This window comes from Babjeviella inositovora (assembly GCF_001661335.1).
Source record: "Babjeviella inositovora NRRL Y-12698 unplaced genomic scaffold BABINscaffold_9, whole genome shotgun sequence".
In the NCBI taxonomy this organism is placed as follows: domain Eukaryota; kingdom Fungi; phylum Ascomycota; class Pichiomycetes; order Serinales; genus Babjeviella; species Babjeviella inositovora.
The window spans coordinates 417,257-435,525 of NW_017566846.1; the positions used below are offsets into that span (position 1 = coordinate 417,257).

The 18,269-nt window shown below is 51.1% G+C and overlaps 6 protein-coding genes across 6 annotated transcripts; 3 read left to right on the forward strand and 3 right to left on the reverse strand.

Moving 5' to 3' along the window:
* Positions 1 to 392: 392 nt before the first annotated feature.
* PDA1 (pyruvate dehydrogenase (acetyl-transferring) subunit E1 alpha) lies at positions 393 to 1,758 on the forward strand (the record flags this gene model as incomplete). Its single annotated transcript, XM_019130856.1, has 2 exons — positions 393 to 467; positions 643 to 1,758. 2 exons carry the CDS (start codon positions 393 to 395, stop codon positions 1,756 to 1,758), a joined length of 1,191 nt encoding a protein of 396 aa, XP_018984122.1.
* A 238-nt stretch (positions 1,759 to 1,996) lies between these two features.
* BABINDRAFT_167978 (ATP-dependent RNA helicase) lies at positions 1,997 to 8,344 on the reverse strand (the record flags this gene model as incomplete). Its single annotated transcript, XM_019130555.1, has 1 exon — positions 1,997 to 8,344. One exon carries the CDS (start codon positions 8,342 to 8,344, stop codon positions 1,997 to 1,999), a length of 6,348 nt encoding a protein of 2,115 aa, XP_018984123.1.
* A 413-nt stretch (positions 8,345 to 8,757) lies between these two features.
* BABINDRAFT_162476 (uncharacterized protein) lies at positions 8,758 to 10,647 on the reverse strand. Its single transcript, XM_019129371.1, has one exon. It carries the CDS (start codon positions 10,510 to 10,512, stop codon positions 8,989 to 8,991), a length of 1,524 nt encoding a protein of 507 aa, XP_018984124.1. The 5' UTR covers positions 10,513 to 10,647; the 3' UTR covers positions 8,758 to 8,988.
* An 858-nt stretch (positions 10,648 to 11,505) lies between these two features.
* Positions 11,506 to 13,668, forward strand: BABINDRAFT_9031 (uncharacterized protein; the record flags this gene model as incomplete). The annotated part of the gene is made up of 1 exon (XM_019132902.1): positions 11,506 to 13,668. One exon carries the CDS (start codon positions 11,506 to 11,508, stop codon positions 13,666 to 13,668), a length of 2,163 nt encoding a protein of 720 aa, XP_018984125.1.
* A 609-nt stretch (positions 13,669 to 14,277) lies between these two features.
* On the reverse strand, positions 14,278 to 14,967 carry GRX3 (monothiol glutaredoxin; the record flags this gene model as incomplete). The annotated part of the gene is made up of 1 exon (XM_019132903.1): positions 14,278 to 14,967. The coding sequence occupies one exon, from the start codon at positions 14,965 to 14,967 to the stop codon at positions 14,278 to 14,280; it is 690 nt and encodes a 229-aa protein (XP_018984126.1).
* Positions 14,968 to 16,703: 1,736 nt separating this feature from the next.
* Positions 16,704 to 18,100, forward strand: BABINDRAFT_9033 (uncharacterized protein; the record flags this gene model as incomplete). Its single annotated transcript, XM_019132904.1, has 2 exons — positions 16,704 to 17,971; positions 18,064 to 18,100. 2 exons carry the CDS (start codon positions 16,704 to 16,706, stop codon positions 18,098 to 18,100), a joined length of 1,305 nt encoding a protein of 434 aa, XP_018984127.1.
* Positions 18,101 to 18,269: the final 169 nt, after the last annotated feature.

The window sequence follows — 18,269 nt, forward strand, 5'->3', positions numbered from 1 at the left end:
CCCCCCCTTGCATGGCCCTAAACTCTATAGCACTCACGTCTATTACCATATATAATGAAACTTGGGAACCGCTGCGTAGAGCCTATGGCTGCCTTTGATTGGCGGTTGAACCTCACGTTTTCACAGCTCCAATGCACGTTCTTCGGGAGTATACCTCCGGCTCGCTCTTACCGTGACGTGTACATACCTAAATGCACGTGCCCGTCCCCTCACCCCGCTTATGTCAGCGCTACGGGCAAATCTCACCCGCTTTTTCCTCGTTCTCCTCACGTTATGGGCGCGCTGCCTGTCTCGGAAGGACGAATCCTGTCCATGCGGGCGGCTATATATCGGTGTCAAATCTCACTCTTCCTTTGTTTTGCTCGTTTTGACCTCTATCTATCACACGCACTATGTTGAGAGCCTCTATTCGCCCAGTTGCGAGATCTCTTGTCAACGGTAGAAGATCCATGGCTACCGCCAGCGATGTATGTACAAAACCATGTCGACCTGACAAGGTGGTAGCTGTTCCGTGAAGGAAAATGGTCAACACCGAAATTTACCGTTTTCTGCCTTGACCATTATCCTGACCGGTCCAACCGAGCTATGCCTTTTGTTCTCCCTGTCGTTTTTGCAATTTCTCTTCAAATACTAACCCCTCAGCTCGTCACCATCGATCTTCCAGCCACCTCTTTCGAGGGGTACAACCTCGAGGTTCCGGAATTGTCTTTCGAAACCTCCAAGGAGACCCTCTTGCAGATGTACAAGGACATGATTGTCATTAGAAGAATGGAAATGGCTTCGGATGCCCTTTACAAGGCCAAGAAGATCAGAGGTTTCTGTCACTTGTCCATCGGTCAGGAAGCTATCGCCGTTGGTATCGAAAACGCCATCACCCCACAGGACTCCGTCATCACCTCTTACAGATGCCACGGTTTCGCTCACATGAGAGGCTCTCCAGTCAAGGAGGTTCTTGGTGAGCTTTTGGGCCGCAGATGCGGTGTCTCCTACGGTAAGGGTGGCTCGATGCACATGTTCACCACTGGTTTCTACGGTGGTAACGGTATTGTGGGTGCCCAGGTCCCATTGGGTGCCGGTCTTGCCTTTGCTCACAAGTACAACAACGAGCCAAACTGCACCTTTGCCCTCTACGGTGACGGTGCCTCTAACCAGGGCCAGGTCTTTGAGGCCTACAACATGGCCAAGTTGTGGAACTTGCCAGCCATCTTCTGTTGTGAGAACAACAGATATGGTATGGGTACCTCTGCGGCCCGTTCCTCCGCCTTGACTGACTACTACAAGCGTGGTCAGTACATTCCAGGTTTGAAGATCAACGGTATGGACATCTTGGCTTGTTACCAGGGTTCCAAGTTCGCCAAGGACTGGGCCATTTCCGGTAAGGGTCCGTTGGTCATTGAGTACGAAACTTACAGATACGGTGGTCACTCCATGTCTGACCCAGGTACCACCTACAGAACCAGAGAAGAGATCCAGCACATGCGTTCCAAGAACGATCCAATTGCCGGTTTGAAGGCGCGTTTGTTGGACTTGGGCATCGCTTCTGAGGACGAAATCAAGGTTTACGACAAGAAGGCCAGAAAGTACGTCGACGAGCAGGTTGCCGAAGCTGAGGCCTCTCCACCACCTGAGGCCAAGATGAATATCTTGTTCGAAGATGTCTACGTGCCAGGCTCCGAAATCCCAGAGTTGAGAGGGAGAATCTCCGACGACACCTGGTCCTTTGAAAAGGGTGGGTTCGCCAAGGAGTTCAGATACTAGTCTGATGCACGATTGTATAAAAAACCAAACTAATAATAATTTTTAATCTACGGAAGGATATAATCTGAGTGGGGGGTGACTGTTTTAATAATTTATTTGATTGTCAAGAGAAATGGCCAGGGCTTTCAACTCAATTTTTTTATGAATCCTTCGGTTGACTAGCTATGGTCACGAAGTGTATCCTACAACCCTTAAGGTAAAAATGACTTGAAATAACATCATAGGTATAAATGCGGATTTACTCCATCTCATCTTCTGTGGCTTCCTCTCTCGCTTCCTGGACGTCCAAGGCCAAAGCAATCTCTTTATCAGCATCAATATACGAATCACACATAGCCCAGACAGACAACTCTTGCTTCCCTGCTGTTGGTACACTGACCTGCAACTTGACCTTGGTCACGGCACCACTAATGTTCGTCTTCTTAATAGCATATAACTGCTTGGTCGCCGCATCCCCAATGATAACCCACCACTGTGCACGCTTGGCAGACGGATAGAACGGAGCCACAACCACGTCATCATCATCATCTTCTTCTTCTTCCTCGTCTTTGGACAAGGTGACCACAACGTCACACGGCTCATCGGAAATTATCTCGCCCATCTCACATGTCACTTCAATGTTCGGATAGGCGTTGACAAACTCCGCAACCTTGTTGACCTCGCGGGGAGTGAGCCCAGCCATGATAGAGTCACGTTCGTCATCTTCCAACGCCATGATATCATACACGGTCTCCACCTCGGCGGTCTTGCACTTGGCGAGCACACTGTCGGTGAAAAACGGCACCTGGAGTAACGGCTGGGTGGTGTCCCAGATCGCCTGAACCACCATCTGGCACAAATCGATGGCGTTCATTGCGTTGAGGAAGCCCTCACCCGAGAGAATGTCCACCGCAGCGTACAACAACTGCAACACGCGCTGGAGAACAAACTTCTGGTCCGAAACAAGGTCAGGAGGCAAGTTCATACGGAGAAAGTGAGCCTGCAACAAGATAAACGCCTTAACTGAGGAGGACTGGTAAATGAGCTTGGAGCTGTCCTCTCTCAGAGATGAGTGTTTTACCGGCAAACGGTTGTGGATGCGGTGAAGAATGTCGGACTCATGAGATCTGATCGGCAACATCTCAAACTCCGCCGCCGCCGTCACAATCTCCATAATACTCTTCATCTTAGACTTTGCAGAAAGTGAAAGCGCAAATGTCTGCATTGTCACAAAAGAGATGTTGTAGTAGGCAGCAATCATCGACCCGTTCAAGGGAGTGATCTCCTCTTCCTCTTCCTCCTCTTCCTGGGCATTAACCTCCACTAAGTTGGCCTCAACCAACTCGGCCAACACGCTTTCGATGAGTTCAGACAAGTGCTCGGACAACCCCAAGTGGGAAGAGTCCTTGACGTCGTAGAAGCTGGGATTCATCTGCAAGCGGCGGTAAAAGTACGTGAAGGTCAACCAATCGATACAGTCCTGGCGGGACTGGATAATGCGGGTGCTTATCTCGTTGACGAGTGCGTCGGGGAGATAAAGCGGCATGAAGCTCTCTATCGGAAGGGCTTCGTGGAGGAACTTCACGTAGTAATCCTTTTTCGAGGTGTGCGAGAAGATAGTTACGTAGCCAGGGAGACTACCCTGGGCAGAACCCTGAGAACATCCCACCATCTCAAGAAGCTCGTTGATAGAGTAATCGATATAGCGGTGCTCCTTACCCTCGTAGTACTGCGTGGTGAGCACCACCACGGAAGCCGCTGTCGGCGCCGTAAAACACATCTCGCGGGAGGCAAGAAGCACGCTCACGGCGCCGGCCGCGTACAACTTTTCGACGAGAATGCGATCGCCCGGAGCCATATCCTGGTAGAGAAAGCCCACACCGTGGGACAAGGATTCCCTAAGCGTAGAGTCTTGAATACGCTTCAAGTACGGCTCGATCTCCAACTCGTCACACCTGAGAAGTGACCCCTCAGCAAGCTTCAACAACTCCACCGATACCTCTACACAAAGCTTTCTTGTAGGCACAAATACAAGGGTGTTTTCCTCGTTATTGGCCTGGATGGTTTCAAAGGTGGGCTTGATGAGGGAAAGAAGAAGGGACGGGTGGTGGGAGATACTGGACGCCTGGAGACGGATCTCTACGGGGTGGAACCGGTCCTTAGAGTTGAAGTTGAAAATATTCTGCTTGGTACACCCGATCCACTCGCCAAAGTCACGCCCGTTGGACAAAGAGGTCGAAAGAGCAACGATCCTGAGAGAGTTTTCGATCTGCGCGGAGATGAACCGCATCCGGGAAATGATCAGCTCGTAGACCGGCCCGCGGAACCCATCGCCCACCATATGGGCATCGTCCACGACAAACAACTCAATGGCCTGCACGGACTTTCTCTGCTTCCATCGTCTGGACACCAAGTCAAATTGCTCTGGCGTCGCGAGCACCAAATGGGATGCGTTGACGAGCTTGATATCAACGGCCAACTCGCCCGTGAGCTTGGCAATTTCCTTCCCACCAGCCACGGCGGCAAACCGTTTTGTCCACTGTTTGGTGAGGGTGTCAATTTTGTGCTGGGTTGGACAGATGTAGACGATGCGCCCACCGTTCCGCTTCCAGTGCTGGAAGATCGCCAACTCCGCACAGACCGTCTTTCCAGAGCCCTTAGGTGCACCGATAAACACACTCTCGGCCGAGTTGTAGAGCGCAGGGAACGTCTGGGTCTGGAACTTGTTAAAGAACTCAAAGTCCATCAGCGCAAACTCTTCGTGGAGGTCAGATACCGGCGTCGGCTGCAAGTCCAAGAGCTCGGTGAAGGCGGGGAACTTCTTTGGAAGCTTTAGTTTCGCCAAAATGATCGGAAGCTTGTACTCGCAGTTGAGCCAGCGCTCGCTGATAACGGACGCAAAGTAATTCGGCTGGAGCGGCTCCGACAACGCGACGGTGAACTCGACCACATGTTCCTGACCGATGTAGTCACGGTACACGAGCAAGGTGTCGCTATATAGCACTCTTTCGCCGTTGCCGTCCTCCACAAACACGAGGAAGCTCTCGCAGTTGCCGTGGACACTGCTCCACTCCCAGTCGGGGGTGATTGCAAGCAGCACCCGCACCAACGTAGGGGTGACGGGCTGGAGGCTGTACTCTATCGCAACCTTCGGGTACTGGCGGGTTAACTGCAACGCCGCACGACCCTGTTTCTCCGAACGGATGGCCTGGGACATCTCGGCTGCATCGGTGAGTGCCATGTAGTGGCTCCATGGCATCTGGGAGCTCTCCATTTTCTTGATAATCTCGGTGGGGCAGTCTGGAAACTGGCGCAACGGCGAGTTGGTCAACCACATGCGCTTCTCCACCATCTTGCAGAGGTTGAGCACCGTTTTGGTGAGCGCCGCCCAGCCCTTGCGCAAGCAAATCTCATAAAGGGCGCGCAAAATACGACCTGCCGATTGTGTGATGTAGATCATATCTGCCATGAGAGCAAACCCCTCGAGCTTAAGCCGCGAGATGTACGCCTGGAGCAAGACATTCACCTTGGCGAGCGGGTCGGCGGAGGACTCCTTCACGGGAATGGGGCACCTTTCCAAGAGCTTGGTAACCTCGAGCTTCTCCTCCTGGCGGAGCGGGATGAATTTAAACTCCACAGAACTGCTGAAAATGCGGAGGAGCTCCATTTCCGTGAGGTAGGGCTTGAGCAGGAGGTTGTAGGCGTGGATGGAGTCATGGTTGATGTAGTAGTGGGACGCGATACGGCCCAAGTCGGTGGGTACGACGGAGCGGACGCCAGAGGTACTGGTGGCCGTCCCGGCTTCTTCCTCGTACACCACAAGCTTATTCTTAGCCAACATTGCAAGAGCGGTGTGAGCAAGATCCTGGCGCTTCCACACCAAATCTCTATCCCCCTTATACTCTTCCCCCACACGGTACCTCTCCGGGGAACGGAGCATCCGCACATACAAGTATGTGGATCCGAGCCACTCGACTGCATCCTCCAAACACGTCACTGTACCAAGCACTACTTCGGCGTTCAAGCTATCGGCAAGCTTACGCATCATCTGCGACTCGATCGGAAGCTGCTGGTTGAGCACCGCGAGGTAGTACTGGATATCGTCCTGGGTGGTGATAATGATCCCCTCACCATGAGTATCGTAGCGAGGTCTCCCGGCTCTCCCGAGCATCTGCAATATGTCTTGGGGCGACAACTGCGTCCAGCCCCCTTTTTCCGGCGAGTAAACCTCCGTGCCCTTGATGATCACCGTGTGGGCCGGCAAGTTCACACCCCACGCTAACGTGGCAGTAGACACCAACACATTGATGTAGCCCTCAGCAAACAAGTCTTCGACCGTGGACCGCTCCTCGCGGGTAAGCCCCGCGTGGTGGATCCCGAACCCGGTGGGCAACAAGTCTTTGAGCTTGGTATCCTTGAGCTTGGGGCCCTCCGCCTCTTGTTTAAGAATCTCGCGCGACCCAAGGTCCGACTTCAAGAAAAGGTTGAGTTTGTCTTCCGCGAGAAGCTTGTCGCGGATCCACTTGGCCGTCTGGTGGGTGTCCTTCCGCGAGTGCACGAAGATGATCATCTGGTGCTTGCCCGCGGCCTCGAGCACCTTATCGTAGGTAGCCTCGTTCATAGCGTTGAGCTTCTTGAGTGCCTTCTTCTCGGTGATGCCGAGGAACTGCTGCGCCAACGGACATGGTCTGTAGCTGGCGTCGAAGTAGAACACACCTTGGGGTTTGACCCTCATGAATGTCGCCACGTCCTTGTAGTTCGGCAACGTGGCCGATAAACCAATCAAACGCACGGGAGCGGCGCTGCGATGGATACGCGCGATAATAGCTTCCAACACCGGCCCTCTTTCGTCGTGCAACAAGTGAATCTCATCGACGATTACGAGGCGCACGAGGTTCGTGTACGACGTGTCATTGCTCTTGCGGGTGATCACATCCCACTTCTCCGGTGTCGTGACGATGATCTGTGTATCGGTAATCTGCTGCTTTGTCATGACGGAGTCACCGGTGAGCTCGCCCACACGGAGGTTGTACGGCGCAACGCCCAAGCGACGCTTAAACTCGCGGACTTGCTCCGCAACTAACGCCTTCAACGGCGCGATGTACACGATCTTGAAGCCCGGGTCGATGTCGTTGGTCTGGGGGTTGCGGAAGCCGTCGATTGTCTGAAGCGCCGCAAGCATCGCGACGTTGGTCTTACCCGCACCGGTAGGCGCGCACAAGAGGATGTTTTCGGTGGTGTGGAAGACGGTAGGGTAGACCTGTGATTGGATTCGATTGAGCGACGATGTTTCGCTGGCCGGAAACACGCTCTGGCACCACTCCGGCATCGACAGGATGGCCACAAGCTGCTCCGACTCCAGCCGCTCGGGCTTGGCGGGTGGCGGCACGTGGATTTCCTCGTAGAGCTTGGTGCTGCGCTTGAAGGAACCCTCCGGGAGCGTAATCTTGGCCGTGACGTGGTTCTGGTCAAAAGATAGAGCGTCGAGGTCGACAATCTTGGGTTTACGGGTGAGCGTCTCTGGAGCGGGCTTTTCTGGAACTGACTCGAGCTTCCGTCTCTTGGGCTGGTTCTGAAACTCTTCTACGAGCAGATCCAAGTCCAAGGCCCGCATTTCGGCAAATACCGCCGCTTTATTATCGGTTTCACTGAGCTTGATGGCAAACACAATGCGCCGTCTATTCAAGATGAGGTCCTCGACGAGCGGGAACAAGCTGTTTTCAAAGTCAAACACTTCCATCAACTCGTTCTCAAGCAGGCGGTCGTCGAGGGAGAGATCGCCTAACATGGTCATAATCTTTGTTGAAAGTTCCTGGACGCGGTACGCGTCGGGGAAGAACGCAGAGAGCTTTCGCGAGACGTAGAACAAGTCGTAGTCAGGAGCGGCAAAGGTTTTGGGAGAGTTGCTGGCCACCTTTGACGTTCCAATCACCAAATGGGAAGCATTCTCTCCCAAAGCTTCCACGTCTCCAATCTCCACGTCTCCAGTCTCCACGTCTCCGGCCTCCGCGTCTCCAGTCTCCACGTCTTCAACATCCACTGGATCCTCTTCCTCTTCGTCCTCAAAGACAATGGCCATTTCAGTCTCATCACTCTGTCTCTCGCTCACCACCTTTTCATAATCAACGATTCTATCGCACAAGCTGAGCAACTCGTGGAAATCCGCGTCGGAGACGGGCCCCAAGAGCTCTGTGCACTGACGTTGCTTCTCGTGATTGCTCACCTTCTGTTTTGCAATCGCTAAAACGTCATCTGCAACAGAGATGATCGCGTCGGAGTTGAGCGAGTCCGGGAGATACTTTACACACCATGTAGTTAAGAGCTGGAAGATGAGCTGGGCATCCTGCGTGGTGGGGTAGTACACAAGCTGCTGGAGCAGCGTGGCGTATAGTGTGTTATTTCCGTAATTGAACTCTGTTCTGGCCGGCTTGGCCACTTCTGGCCGTTTTTCCGGCTGTATCTCGCTTTTGGCGCTTCCCATGTCTCGAAGCGAAATCTTGCCCGCTAGCGACTGGGGCTCCTGTCCACCGCGATGCACAAGCGACTTGTCAGCCTGTACAACCTTGTTGGCCATCGCATCGTACTTGTATTGGTCGTTGAAGCTCATGGTGCAATGGGGTGGGGAGAGAGAAGAGATGGCAAAACCGCCATTGATATAAATATGCGTGAGCATTTTTTACAGGCGTGCGCAAACCGTGTGGTGCGGCGTGATGGGCTCTCATAGCACGCACAGAAGTGGACGTCACATTGAAGAAGTTGTGGGTGGCAGGACGTAAAACTAGCGCGGTCGCAAAGCTAGGGGAGTGAAGGGCGGCACCCAGAGCCTAGGGATCATACAACTGGCGAATAGTTATAGACTAGTGCTTGGATATACGCGATCATGCTTTACGGGCTGAGTTCGACCCCACACGTTCTATCGTGCCTACTGACCACAAATCCGAGATCAATGAACGCGTATCTGAGCCATTCAACACTGAGATCTCAATGTATTACAGCTTGTGGTTATCGTTTGGTATAGACCATATCTTTCACTTTTAAACATAATTGGCCCGTCTGGGCGCCGCGTTAGAGTTAATCGATGTACTGCTTGTCGGATCTGTTTAAATCTGTACCACTTGCAAACGGGCCGCCTTTGGTGAACAGCACTTTATATGGGTCTTAAACCTTTATTACTAAATCTAGTTACTAATCCCGCGGTAAACATTTCGTGCAGACATCTTGGCGGTGAAGGGTTATCCGATATGAGCCAGCTCATACGGAAATGGAAACATTCACAGGCACAGGAGCAAAGCTCTTAGCCCTTTGCTGAATCTCCTCCGGAACCTCCTTCCCCTTCAGTAGTACAAACTTGATAATCTCGGTGGTTTCGGCCTCCCCAAACACTGGGAATGCTTTCCCGCTGCCGATGGGTGAAACACCTCCACCCAAAGCCGTCAACTCGTCCCTATAACTAACTGCCTCTACGATTCCAATGGTATGGACCCCTCTCTCGATACTGTCCGGTCTCTCACCAGAAACCTTTATGACGCGCGCCAGACACCACCTCAATTGGTCTTGCAAGGAAGGTAATTCCGCCTTCCCAGAGTAGAAGCGGGAAATAAGAACAGCCTGGTATTCGAACGCACGAAAGCTGATGGAATCGATTGGAACTCCAACCGTAGCGATGAGCGGATCGTGAACGTAGAAGGTGTGCTGGAAAGAGAACGGAAGGTATTCATTCGATGGCTGAGCCACAAAATCGGGGTATTGTTGTTTGAGAAACGGATAAGAGAAGTAGTAGCCAGTCCCGTAGATGATGTAATCCGGGTCTTCAAGTACCGTACCGTCAGAAAAGTGAGCCGTAATACGGTCTTCCACCACCGAATAGCGCTCAATGATTGGCTTGATTTGAAACAAAGAACTAGGGGTGGGTTGAAGAATAGACCGCTCCAAGCTTCTGGTAGAGACCGTCACCTGGGACGACACCTTGGAGATCTGGTGGCCAAGGTCAACCCCAGAGGCCCTGGAACCAATGAGCAACACCTTTTTGTTGTGGTACTTGTCCAGGTTGCGGTAGAACTTGGCATGCTCCAACTTCTCGGGGAACCGCTCGTATACCTTTTGCAACCCCGGGACGTCAGGAATTTTCGGAATGGAATAATGACCGGTAGCAACCACCACGGCGTCGTAAGTGGACTTTTTCCACGTCTCGAAGTCTGAGCCTGGAACCTCTGTTCTGATATCGAGTTCATACTTTAAGCCTTTTTTGGTGAGCTTTTCCACGGTGGTGTTGTAGAAAATTTCGTGGGTTTTGTCTCCTTCGTTTTTGTTAATATAGTCAGCGACGTAGCTCTGCACGACGTCTCTGGTGGTCAAGGTGTCCACTTCTGGTTGGTCCAAATGACTCCACCTTGGTCTGTCGGAGTAGGTCATAAACACCTCGGGGATGTTTGTTCGTATCCCCTCGTATGACGGGGTTTCCCTGAATCTGAACTGTGAACTGGGAGTCTTCACCAAGGACTGGCCCTCTTGCAACACAGGGATAGGCAACGGTGGATCAAGCACTTCTGGCTTGGCCCCGGGGGCAACCCGGCCCACTATTTGCTTCTGATCAATATGCTCATCCAAGACCCACACGCCCCCCGCAACCGATCTTCTCTCAAACAAATGAATCTCGTCAAACGCCCGTTCCTTGATAAATGCGTCGAGGGTCACCGCGCCGGAAGCTCCGCCGCCAATAATGGCCACTCTTCTCACCTGGCCCCGTGGAATTTTTACCGTCTCTGTATCCGTCATGGTGAATCTGACTTGGTCTGAAGAAAAATTAGCGCCAACCAGGAGATGACAAGGCAACTTATACACGAATGAAAAAGGTGATTAGTAATGTAAAAAAGCTCACATCGCTTTAATTGTGTACCCTTAGAGTACGGCATCATAGAAATTAGTTTTAGGGGGAAAAAAAAAGCTACACAGTTTCGTACTGTGGTTGTAAACCGAGCTACTGAAGATATGCGGGTCACCGTCTTGCGTCATCCAGCATGCGGAAACTGTGGTGCATATTTATGCACTCTGGATTCGGAGTACGCGATAACGTAACCTAAGGATACGAGCATAAAAAGCTTCTTATCAATAGAATATACTCAAACACCATCAAGGGTTTGGAACCTATAGCTTGGAGTAAAAAGGCACGCTGTGAGGTGGGTCTCTGCTAGCTTACCGTCTTGATTTATACTGTAGCTGCGTTAGAGCTCCTTAGGACGCTGCCTTTGGTGTGCCGCCTTTAAGACAAACAACTATACACAGCTCAAACCAAAACTCCTCCTCGATGCAATAATACCGCAGCCAGAATGATCCGATTATCCGAAAAGAAATCTTTATACATATACTTCGATTGGGCGCTACATCAAGCCTCCACAGTTTAAGCAACACCCCAACATTCTGTTTGTTTCTTCCTGAAGGTTGTAAAATCGCACGATTCCCTTACTCCCTCAAGCAAGTATTTCTTGTTTAAAGGTTTCATTTATTCCTTGCCGGGGAAAATTACTCCCACCCTTTGAAGCTTGACACAGAGGATATCCTTGAGAGGTCGCATTCATTATCTAGGTCGTGCGCGTAATAAGTTACACGTGATCTTACCGCATTTGGCAATATCTGATATGTTTTTTTGACACCCGAATACACCAAAACAGCGGCAAAAAACGGACCATACACGGTTGTCCTACCGCGTACTGCCCTTATATCAGTCTAGGTTGTCTTTTTTTGGCTGCTCATATGCCCATTCTCCCTTAGATGCCCCCAAAGACCCGAACTAAACCCAGGCATGATCCCAAGATAAAACCCAACCGCCGAGGCTCACAAAAGGTGGTGATTTCTTTGGACTCTGATGAGGAAGATGGAGACGCTTCTGAATTTGTCTCAGATAACTCGGAAGGGGACATTCTCCCGGCGAAGCGGAGACCCCAAGCGATGCCGGTGCTAAAACGGTCCATCTCGTCGATCAGCTCCAAAACCTTGAAGTTCCGCACCCCCACGCCGTCCCAAAGAAACATTGATACCTCCCAATGCAGTTTTCTGGTTTCCCAATCGATAAGCTCGCCAAAAACTGTAATTTCCCAACTCTGGGTCGAAAAGTACGCTCCAAAACTGGTTAGCGAAGTGGCTATTCATCCTAAGAAGCTCCAGGTGGTGGAGCAAGTACTTACCCAAATGGTTAACCGCCAAAGTAACCGACGAATTCTCTTGCTCACGGGCCCCAGCGGTTCTTCTAAGAGCACACTTGTGAAGGTCTTGCTCAACAGCATGGTGAGACCCCAGACACTTCTCTCATTCGCGCTGAACGCTGAGGAAAGCCGGTACATTGAGTATACAAACCCCGAGCTTGAAGAAACAAGCCATGTGGGTAACTTCAGCTCTTTCCTCGAGGCAGCACGGTACTCCACGCTTCCGATCCTCGTGGAAGAGCTCCCGAACGTCTATCATGAGCCTACCAGAGCAGCCTTTGTGCAGAGCTTGGCCGAATGGCTCCATACCTCCGCACAGCTTCCGCCGTTGGTGCTTTGTCTCACTGAAACGGAGCTTCCTCCAGAGAGCGACTCCCCGGGCCGGAACTTTCTCAGTATCGACACCAGCCTCACGGCCGAGACCCTTCTCGGGCCCCAGATCCTTAACCACCAGAAATGCGTGCGTATCAAGTTCAACCCAATCGCCAAGACGATTTTGCTGAAGCCCTTGAAGCGGATTATCCAAAGCGAAAGCGCGCTGGGGGGACTAGTGGTGAAGCGGAGTGAGGCGGAAGAGGTGCTTCGCAGGCTAGGGGAGTCGGGGCTTGGTGATATCCGTTCGGCCATCAGCGCTTTGGAGTTCTGGGCATCAAACAAAGGCAACTCTGCTCTGAATTCAGGGATCGATTTGATCAGCTTGACGAGAGAAGACCATCTAGGGTTGTTCCATGCCATTGGGAAGATTGTCTACGGCAGCACGAGTTCCAGTAATGGGGGAAAAGAGACCGAAGAGGTGCAAAACTACAACCTACGAACGTTGCTTGAGACTAAAACCGGAAAGATATACGACTCTGCCGCGATAGAGGTGCTCGACGAGACGCCCCCGCCGTACGAAACGTCCTTTCATCCCGATTACTACGCGGTAAAGCACGTACTAGACAAATCCAACTCGCCCTCAGTGCTTCTTCTCTCCGTTTTGGAAAACTATGCGGCAGTGTTGGCCCATGAGGAGAGGGCTCCAGGTGACGGCATTCTCCTCCAGCACGCTGCGTTTGTCGCCGAGCATCTTTCGGCCGCCGACACGCTCGCCAGTGAGGAAGCTGTGGATGTGGCGCTTCGAGGTACCAGAGAAGGCCTACGAGTCAATAGCAAGGTATTGTCGCTGAGGGAACACACACTCAGGTTCAGCCGCTTTTTTAAGGTGATGAAGCAGCGCAATGCTACGCGCCGGGAGTTGATGAAGGAACGAGAAACAAGGAAATTAGCGGTGAGTGTAGATGATTTGAACATGCTCACCGGTTTCTACGAGCCCTTGATTGTCAATTCCAAGCGGTACAAGCTGAAAAATGCCGTGCAGGGGTATAAATCTCGTCTAGGAGGGAGGTTCACGGCTATTCTTCTGGATAGTACGCTCCCGTACGGGGACACGATGGAGGAAGAGATCCCAGAAAGGACCGATGTGGCAGTTGAGTACAGCGAATCGGAAATGAGTGATCCCATTGTCGACAGCGAGGAAGACTTTGATGACTCGTTGGATGAGGGCTTCGAGTACTTGTTGAGCCAGTCAGGCACGCAGTTGCGCGATTCGAAAGAACACAAGCATGAAGTGTCCGAGGGTGAAGTGCCCAAGTTCCACTTATCGGAACCTCCAGCAAAAACGCCGGGTAAGGTGGATGTGTGGGATGTGACTGGGGATTTGTCCAGTGATTCGGATCTCGATAGTTATTTTTGATGAAACTTTTGGCACGAATATATGCAGTTGGGTATAATCGACTCTGGGCTTATAGTTTGTGAACTTTTGGGTAAAGAATCTTTTTTTTTTTGGAGCGAGTATATAAAGCCAAGATTGTTTGGACCTTTAAAGTAAAGAATTAGCATGACTCTGGTGATCTACCTGTAACTGTATTTTAGAAGCTCCCGAAATGAAACATTTATAAGCACTCCACCAGTAACCCATTGAGACTTGTCAGGGTCACATCTTGCTTCCAGGCCAAAGTGAATTAGCTTTGGATAGCTTGGTAGACCTGGCTGAAACAGAGGATGGGTTTGTGTAATTTCCCATTCACCTCGAATCATGCGGGCCCAAATGATAAACTACGAAATAAATGGCCAACTCCTGAAATAAATAACAGAAAGAGGTTCCACACTATATCGACGGACTTTATTCCAAAATATTCTGGTCCCTCAATTTGCTACCCACACCGAGTTTCCAACAAATGGTTGACAAGTTGGGTAAATTTTCATTATTATACAATTACATAGGGCGTTCCGGATGCCATGGCAGAACTTCTGGACAAAGAAGGACTCGGAGCGGAATACCACCTGTAGGTCCCTTGGTTACTTACACTGCTGCCGCAAAAAACTCCGGGTCGTCCTCTAAGTTCTCCTTCACAATATCCAATCCGCCCTGGAATTCGCCCGACACGTACAACTGCGGGAACGTCGGCCAGTCGCTGAACGCCTTCAAGCCCTGTCTCACACTATCATCCTTCAAAATATCAAAGAAGCCAAACTTGACCTGGTGCTCGCGGAGAATCGCCACCAACTGGCGCGAGAACCCACACTGTGGCGCGGCTGGCGTCCCCTTCATGAAAAGCATCACCGGCGCAGCAGACGTCAATTTCTTGAGTCTTTCGTTCAACTCCTCCTCGCTTTCAGTGGCAGGGGCGGTCGCTGGAGCAGCAGCGGCTGGAGCCGTGGTCCCCTCGTTGTTAGACTCATTCAAGGCAGCGACAAATTCCTTAGGGTCGGCCCCCGACAACTCCTTGACAATGGTGCCGTTTCTGATAAGCGCAAAGTACGGCACAGCGGTCACGTCAAACAACTCCGAAATGTCTGGGTGGTCGTCAGCGTTAATCGCCACAAACCCCACGTTCGGGTTCGCCTCCGCTAACGTGTTGAATACGGTGTTCATCTGGATACAGGGGGCGGCCCACGGGGTGTGGAAGTAGAGCGCAAGGAGCTTGGTTGGCGGCGCGGTCTTGGTGACCTCGGCGAAGTGGCTCTCAGAGGTGATTTCGATAACGGACATGTTGGTGGAGAATATTAAAAGCGCGAGAGGGGATGGGTAAGGGGTAATTTGAACGTGGTTTTGTGTTGATATTGCTGACGAATTCCCGGCGTGTGATTAGCGGAAAATTGCGATGAGCTTTCACGTGACGTGGCGGCTGGCGATATCGGAGACGCCACGATTTGTGCCACGAGCTTGCGTCACCGTAGGTATGAAATGGTGTTATGAGCGGAGCTGAGTAAATGTTGGCACGGGTAACAATAGGAAGATGGTGGTGAATATAATAGCAATTTAACAGGGAAGGGAATGATCGGTTTTGTGTAAGAGATGATGAGGTGGTTGTTTGTCTGGCTATGTGTCTCTGCCAAGACAAGAGCCACCTGGATAACCAGCCAGAAATCCGGCGATTCAACTGAAACACCTGCTTAATGACATAGTTGTCGAGGTTTCTGGATGGCATGGGAAATGCAAGCTTGTTGAATACCGGTAGCGTCAATTGCTGGTTTAGACCGGCTTTGGCTATTTTCGATGGTCTAAGCACCGTCCGTGCTCTTGTCTAATCACCGACGTAGGGTAGTTCAGCGGTGGCTATAGCATCATTTGAGATGGCCCATGCTTGGTCTCCTAGTTACTGAATTCCTTTGTATATAGCTATCTAGCAACTGCCAGGCCGTTTTCCGGCTTTTGCTCTGATGCTAAATGAAGGCCTGTCAAACCACACTAAAGGCAACAACTTCTATTTAAACCATATTTGCAACTTTTGACGAAAAACTTCTGACGAGAAACTTTTAATGGTTTGTGGATGGCTCCACTGTCTCAGGTCACTTTTATTATCGTTTTATCCTAGAAGGCCGTTGAGAATGAATATATTTTATACCAATGACAATATAGAATATACACCAGATCTAAGATCTGTACTATACGCCGCTGGGAACGATATTTTAATCAAATCAAAATATTAAAACACGCGAGAATCGGCCATTCAAAAGCATATTTTCTAAACCACGAATTAAGTATTGGCTAAATTCTTGATGGTTCCTTGTGGGTTTGTCATTCCATACGCAGCCCTGCCGTAGAAAGCTTGTTTTTGGCCCCTGGGCTCCTGCCAGCCAAGGAATCTTACCACACCAATTACCAGGGCTGGTTGTACCAGTTATTCCAGGATAGATTTTAAAAAGAGAGATTGCTTCAGTACCAATATATAATAGCAGCCCTATTCCAATATATTCACAATTAATCTTGAACTCATCGGTGTTTCCCTCTTCCTCCGCTGGGTCTCCTGAACGAGCCGCACAATGAAGTCACGGCGCGTGCTGTTCCCTCCAGCGCCGAGTCATTTCCGCCTGAGGCGCTCAGGGGTTCCTCGTCTAGCAATCCACCATTATCTTCAGTCCCAACCCCATCTTCTAAACGTGGCTTTTTTTTATTACTAAAGTCTGTTTCCAAAACCACAAGTTGCATTTAAAACACCATCGTGAAATAGTTTTCATTCCCTCGTCAATTACCAGGTGGATAGAATCACCGTTTCACTCCTTCATATAACCCACGCGGTACGACCAGAATCGTCGTATAGAAGCAAGGCCTACCCCGAATTCAGCTGCCCAACCATTTGCCAGCGGCTTACTCATATCACTCTCTGTGTGCCCCTTCTCTGGGCACCCTCCTTGCTTACGTCAAACACCTGTCATTTACCTAATCCATCTAAAGCACTCCCCGATCTTGTATCGTTAAATCTCGATCTAAAATCTGCATTTTCTATGGGCCTTTTTACTGACCACCCGTACACCGCGGTAACCGCCACCATCAACCAGATCGTCGTCGCACACGATGATGAGTACGAACCGGAGGCACAGCTCCCGACGCTTCTCGACGCGATCCGCGCGCAGCCAACGTCTGGCGGAACGGAAGCCGCGCGTGCGGTGCGCAAGAACCTCAAGCACGGCTCTGTGAAGGAGCAGATTCGCAGCTTGGTGGTTCTCGAGCTTCTTGTGGGTAATGGCGGTAGCGGAAAGGCTATGCGGGGGTTATACAACGACCACAAGCTCCTCGCATGTATGAGCCAGTGCTATGTCGACATGCAAAGACCGGGGAAGGTCAGACGGAAGATTGCCGGTTTAGCCGCGGAATGGCGGGTCTACGAGGATGTCTCGGGGTACGAAGGCGTCTCTAATTTCTACAAATTGGTTCCAGAAAAGACAAAGCTGCGGAGGTACCGCAACACCAACGTGACCCACTCAGGGCGGGTGGTGCCTGATTTCATGAGGGACCGGCCAGATGAGAACTACAATGTTTTTAACGACGAGGGGAATATTATCCAGGGAGATATCGTCCTAAGAGAGAGCGGTGCTAATTCCCGCAACAGCTCCCGCAGCAGTTTTTCGCATCACTCGGGCAATCACTTGGGTAATGACCCCCCAAAGACAAACGCGCAGCTCAACAAGCAGTTTCGTATCCCAAAGATTGATTACCTCAAGGAAAGACCCAAGATTCAGACATTGCTCGCGCAGACGGCGCAGCACTCCACCGCCTTGGCAAATTTGATCACCCAGTTGCCCGCTGGGACGCTTGCCATTGACGACCGTCGGTGCTATGCGGAGTTCGACATCTGCCGTCAGTTGAGAAGGAAGATCTTGCGCTATTTGCAGTTGGTGGATAGCGAGGAGTTTCTCGGCTCATTGATTGCTGCTAACGATTCCGTGATTGCCACGCTTCAGCGCTTCAGCGACGCATGCAAAGAGAAACACGACGACTCGTACTACGAGACGGAAAGTGAGGATGAAAGAAATACGAGTGTGAGAAGTGCCAGTGACGGCAGAAGCGGCTTGAGTCTGGGAAACAATAGCTTGGATAATAGCGGAATCAGTTTGAATAACAGTAGGGCCAGCTTGGATGACAAAATGGAGGAGGTGCTTAGGAACAAGCGCGCCCCGCCGCCACCACCAACCAGGAGAAAACCACTCTCGCAGCGGGTTGAGGAGGGCGACAGCGAGAGCGAAGAAGATCCTTTTGGCGACACCCATATGGTGTAGGTGCATGTTCGGGGTGTCATCATCGATTTTTTTTGATTTGACTGAACAGTCCAAGGCTGGCTCTATTTTGTACTAGCTAATAACCTAGAGTTTTTATTGGTATTCCCGTAGAGGTGGTTAGCTAGATCGAACATTGCTGCATCACCTTGTTACTCGGGTATAGCTAAATTGGGAGCTCCCTTGACATCCAAAACTAGAATGGATTATTCGTACCGTACACAACCAAAGAGCTCTTGGTCGATACTTTAGTGTAGCGTCCCAAGTTAAAGCATGTACAATGATATAGCCTTTTGA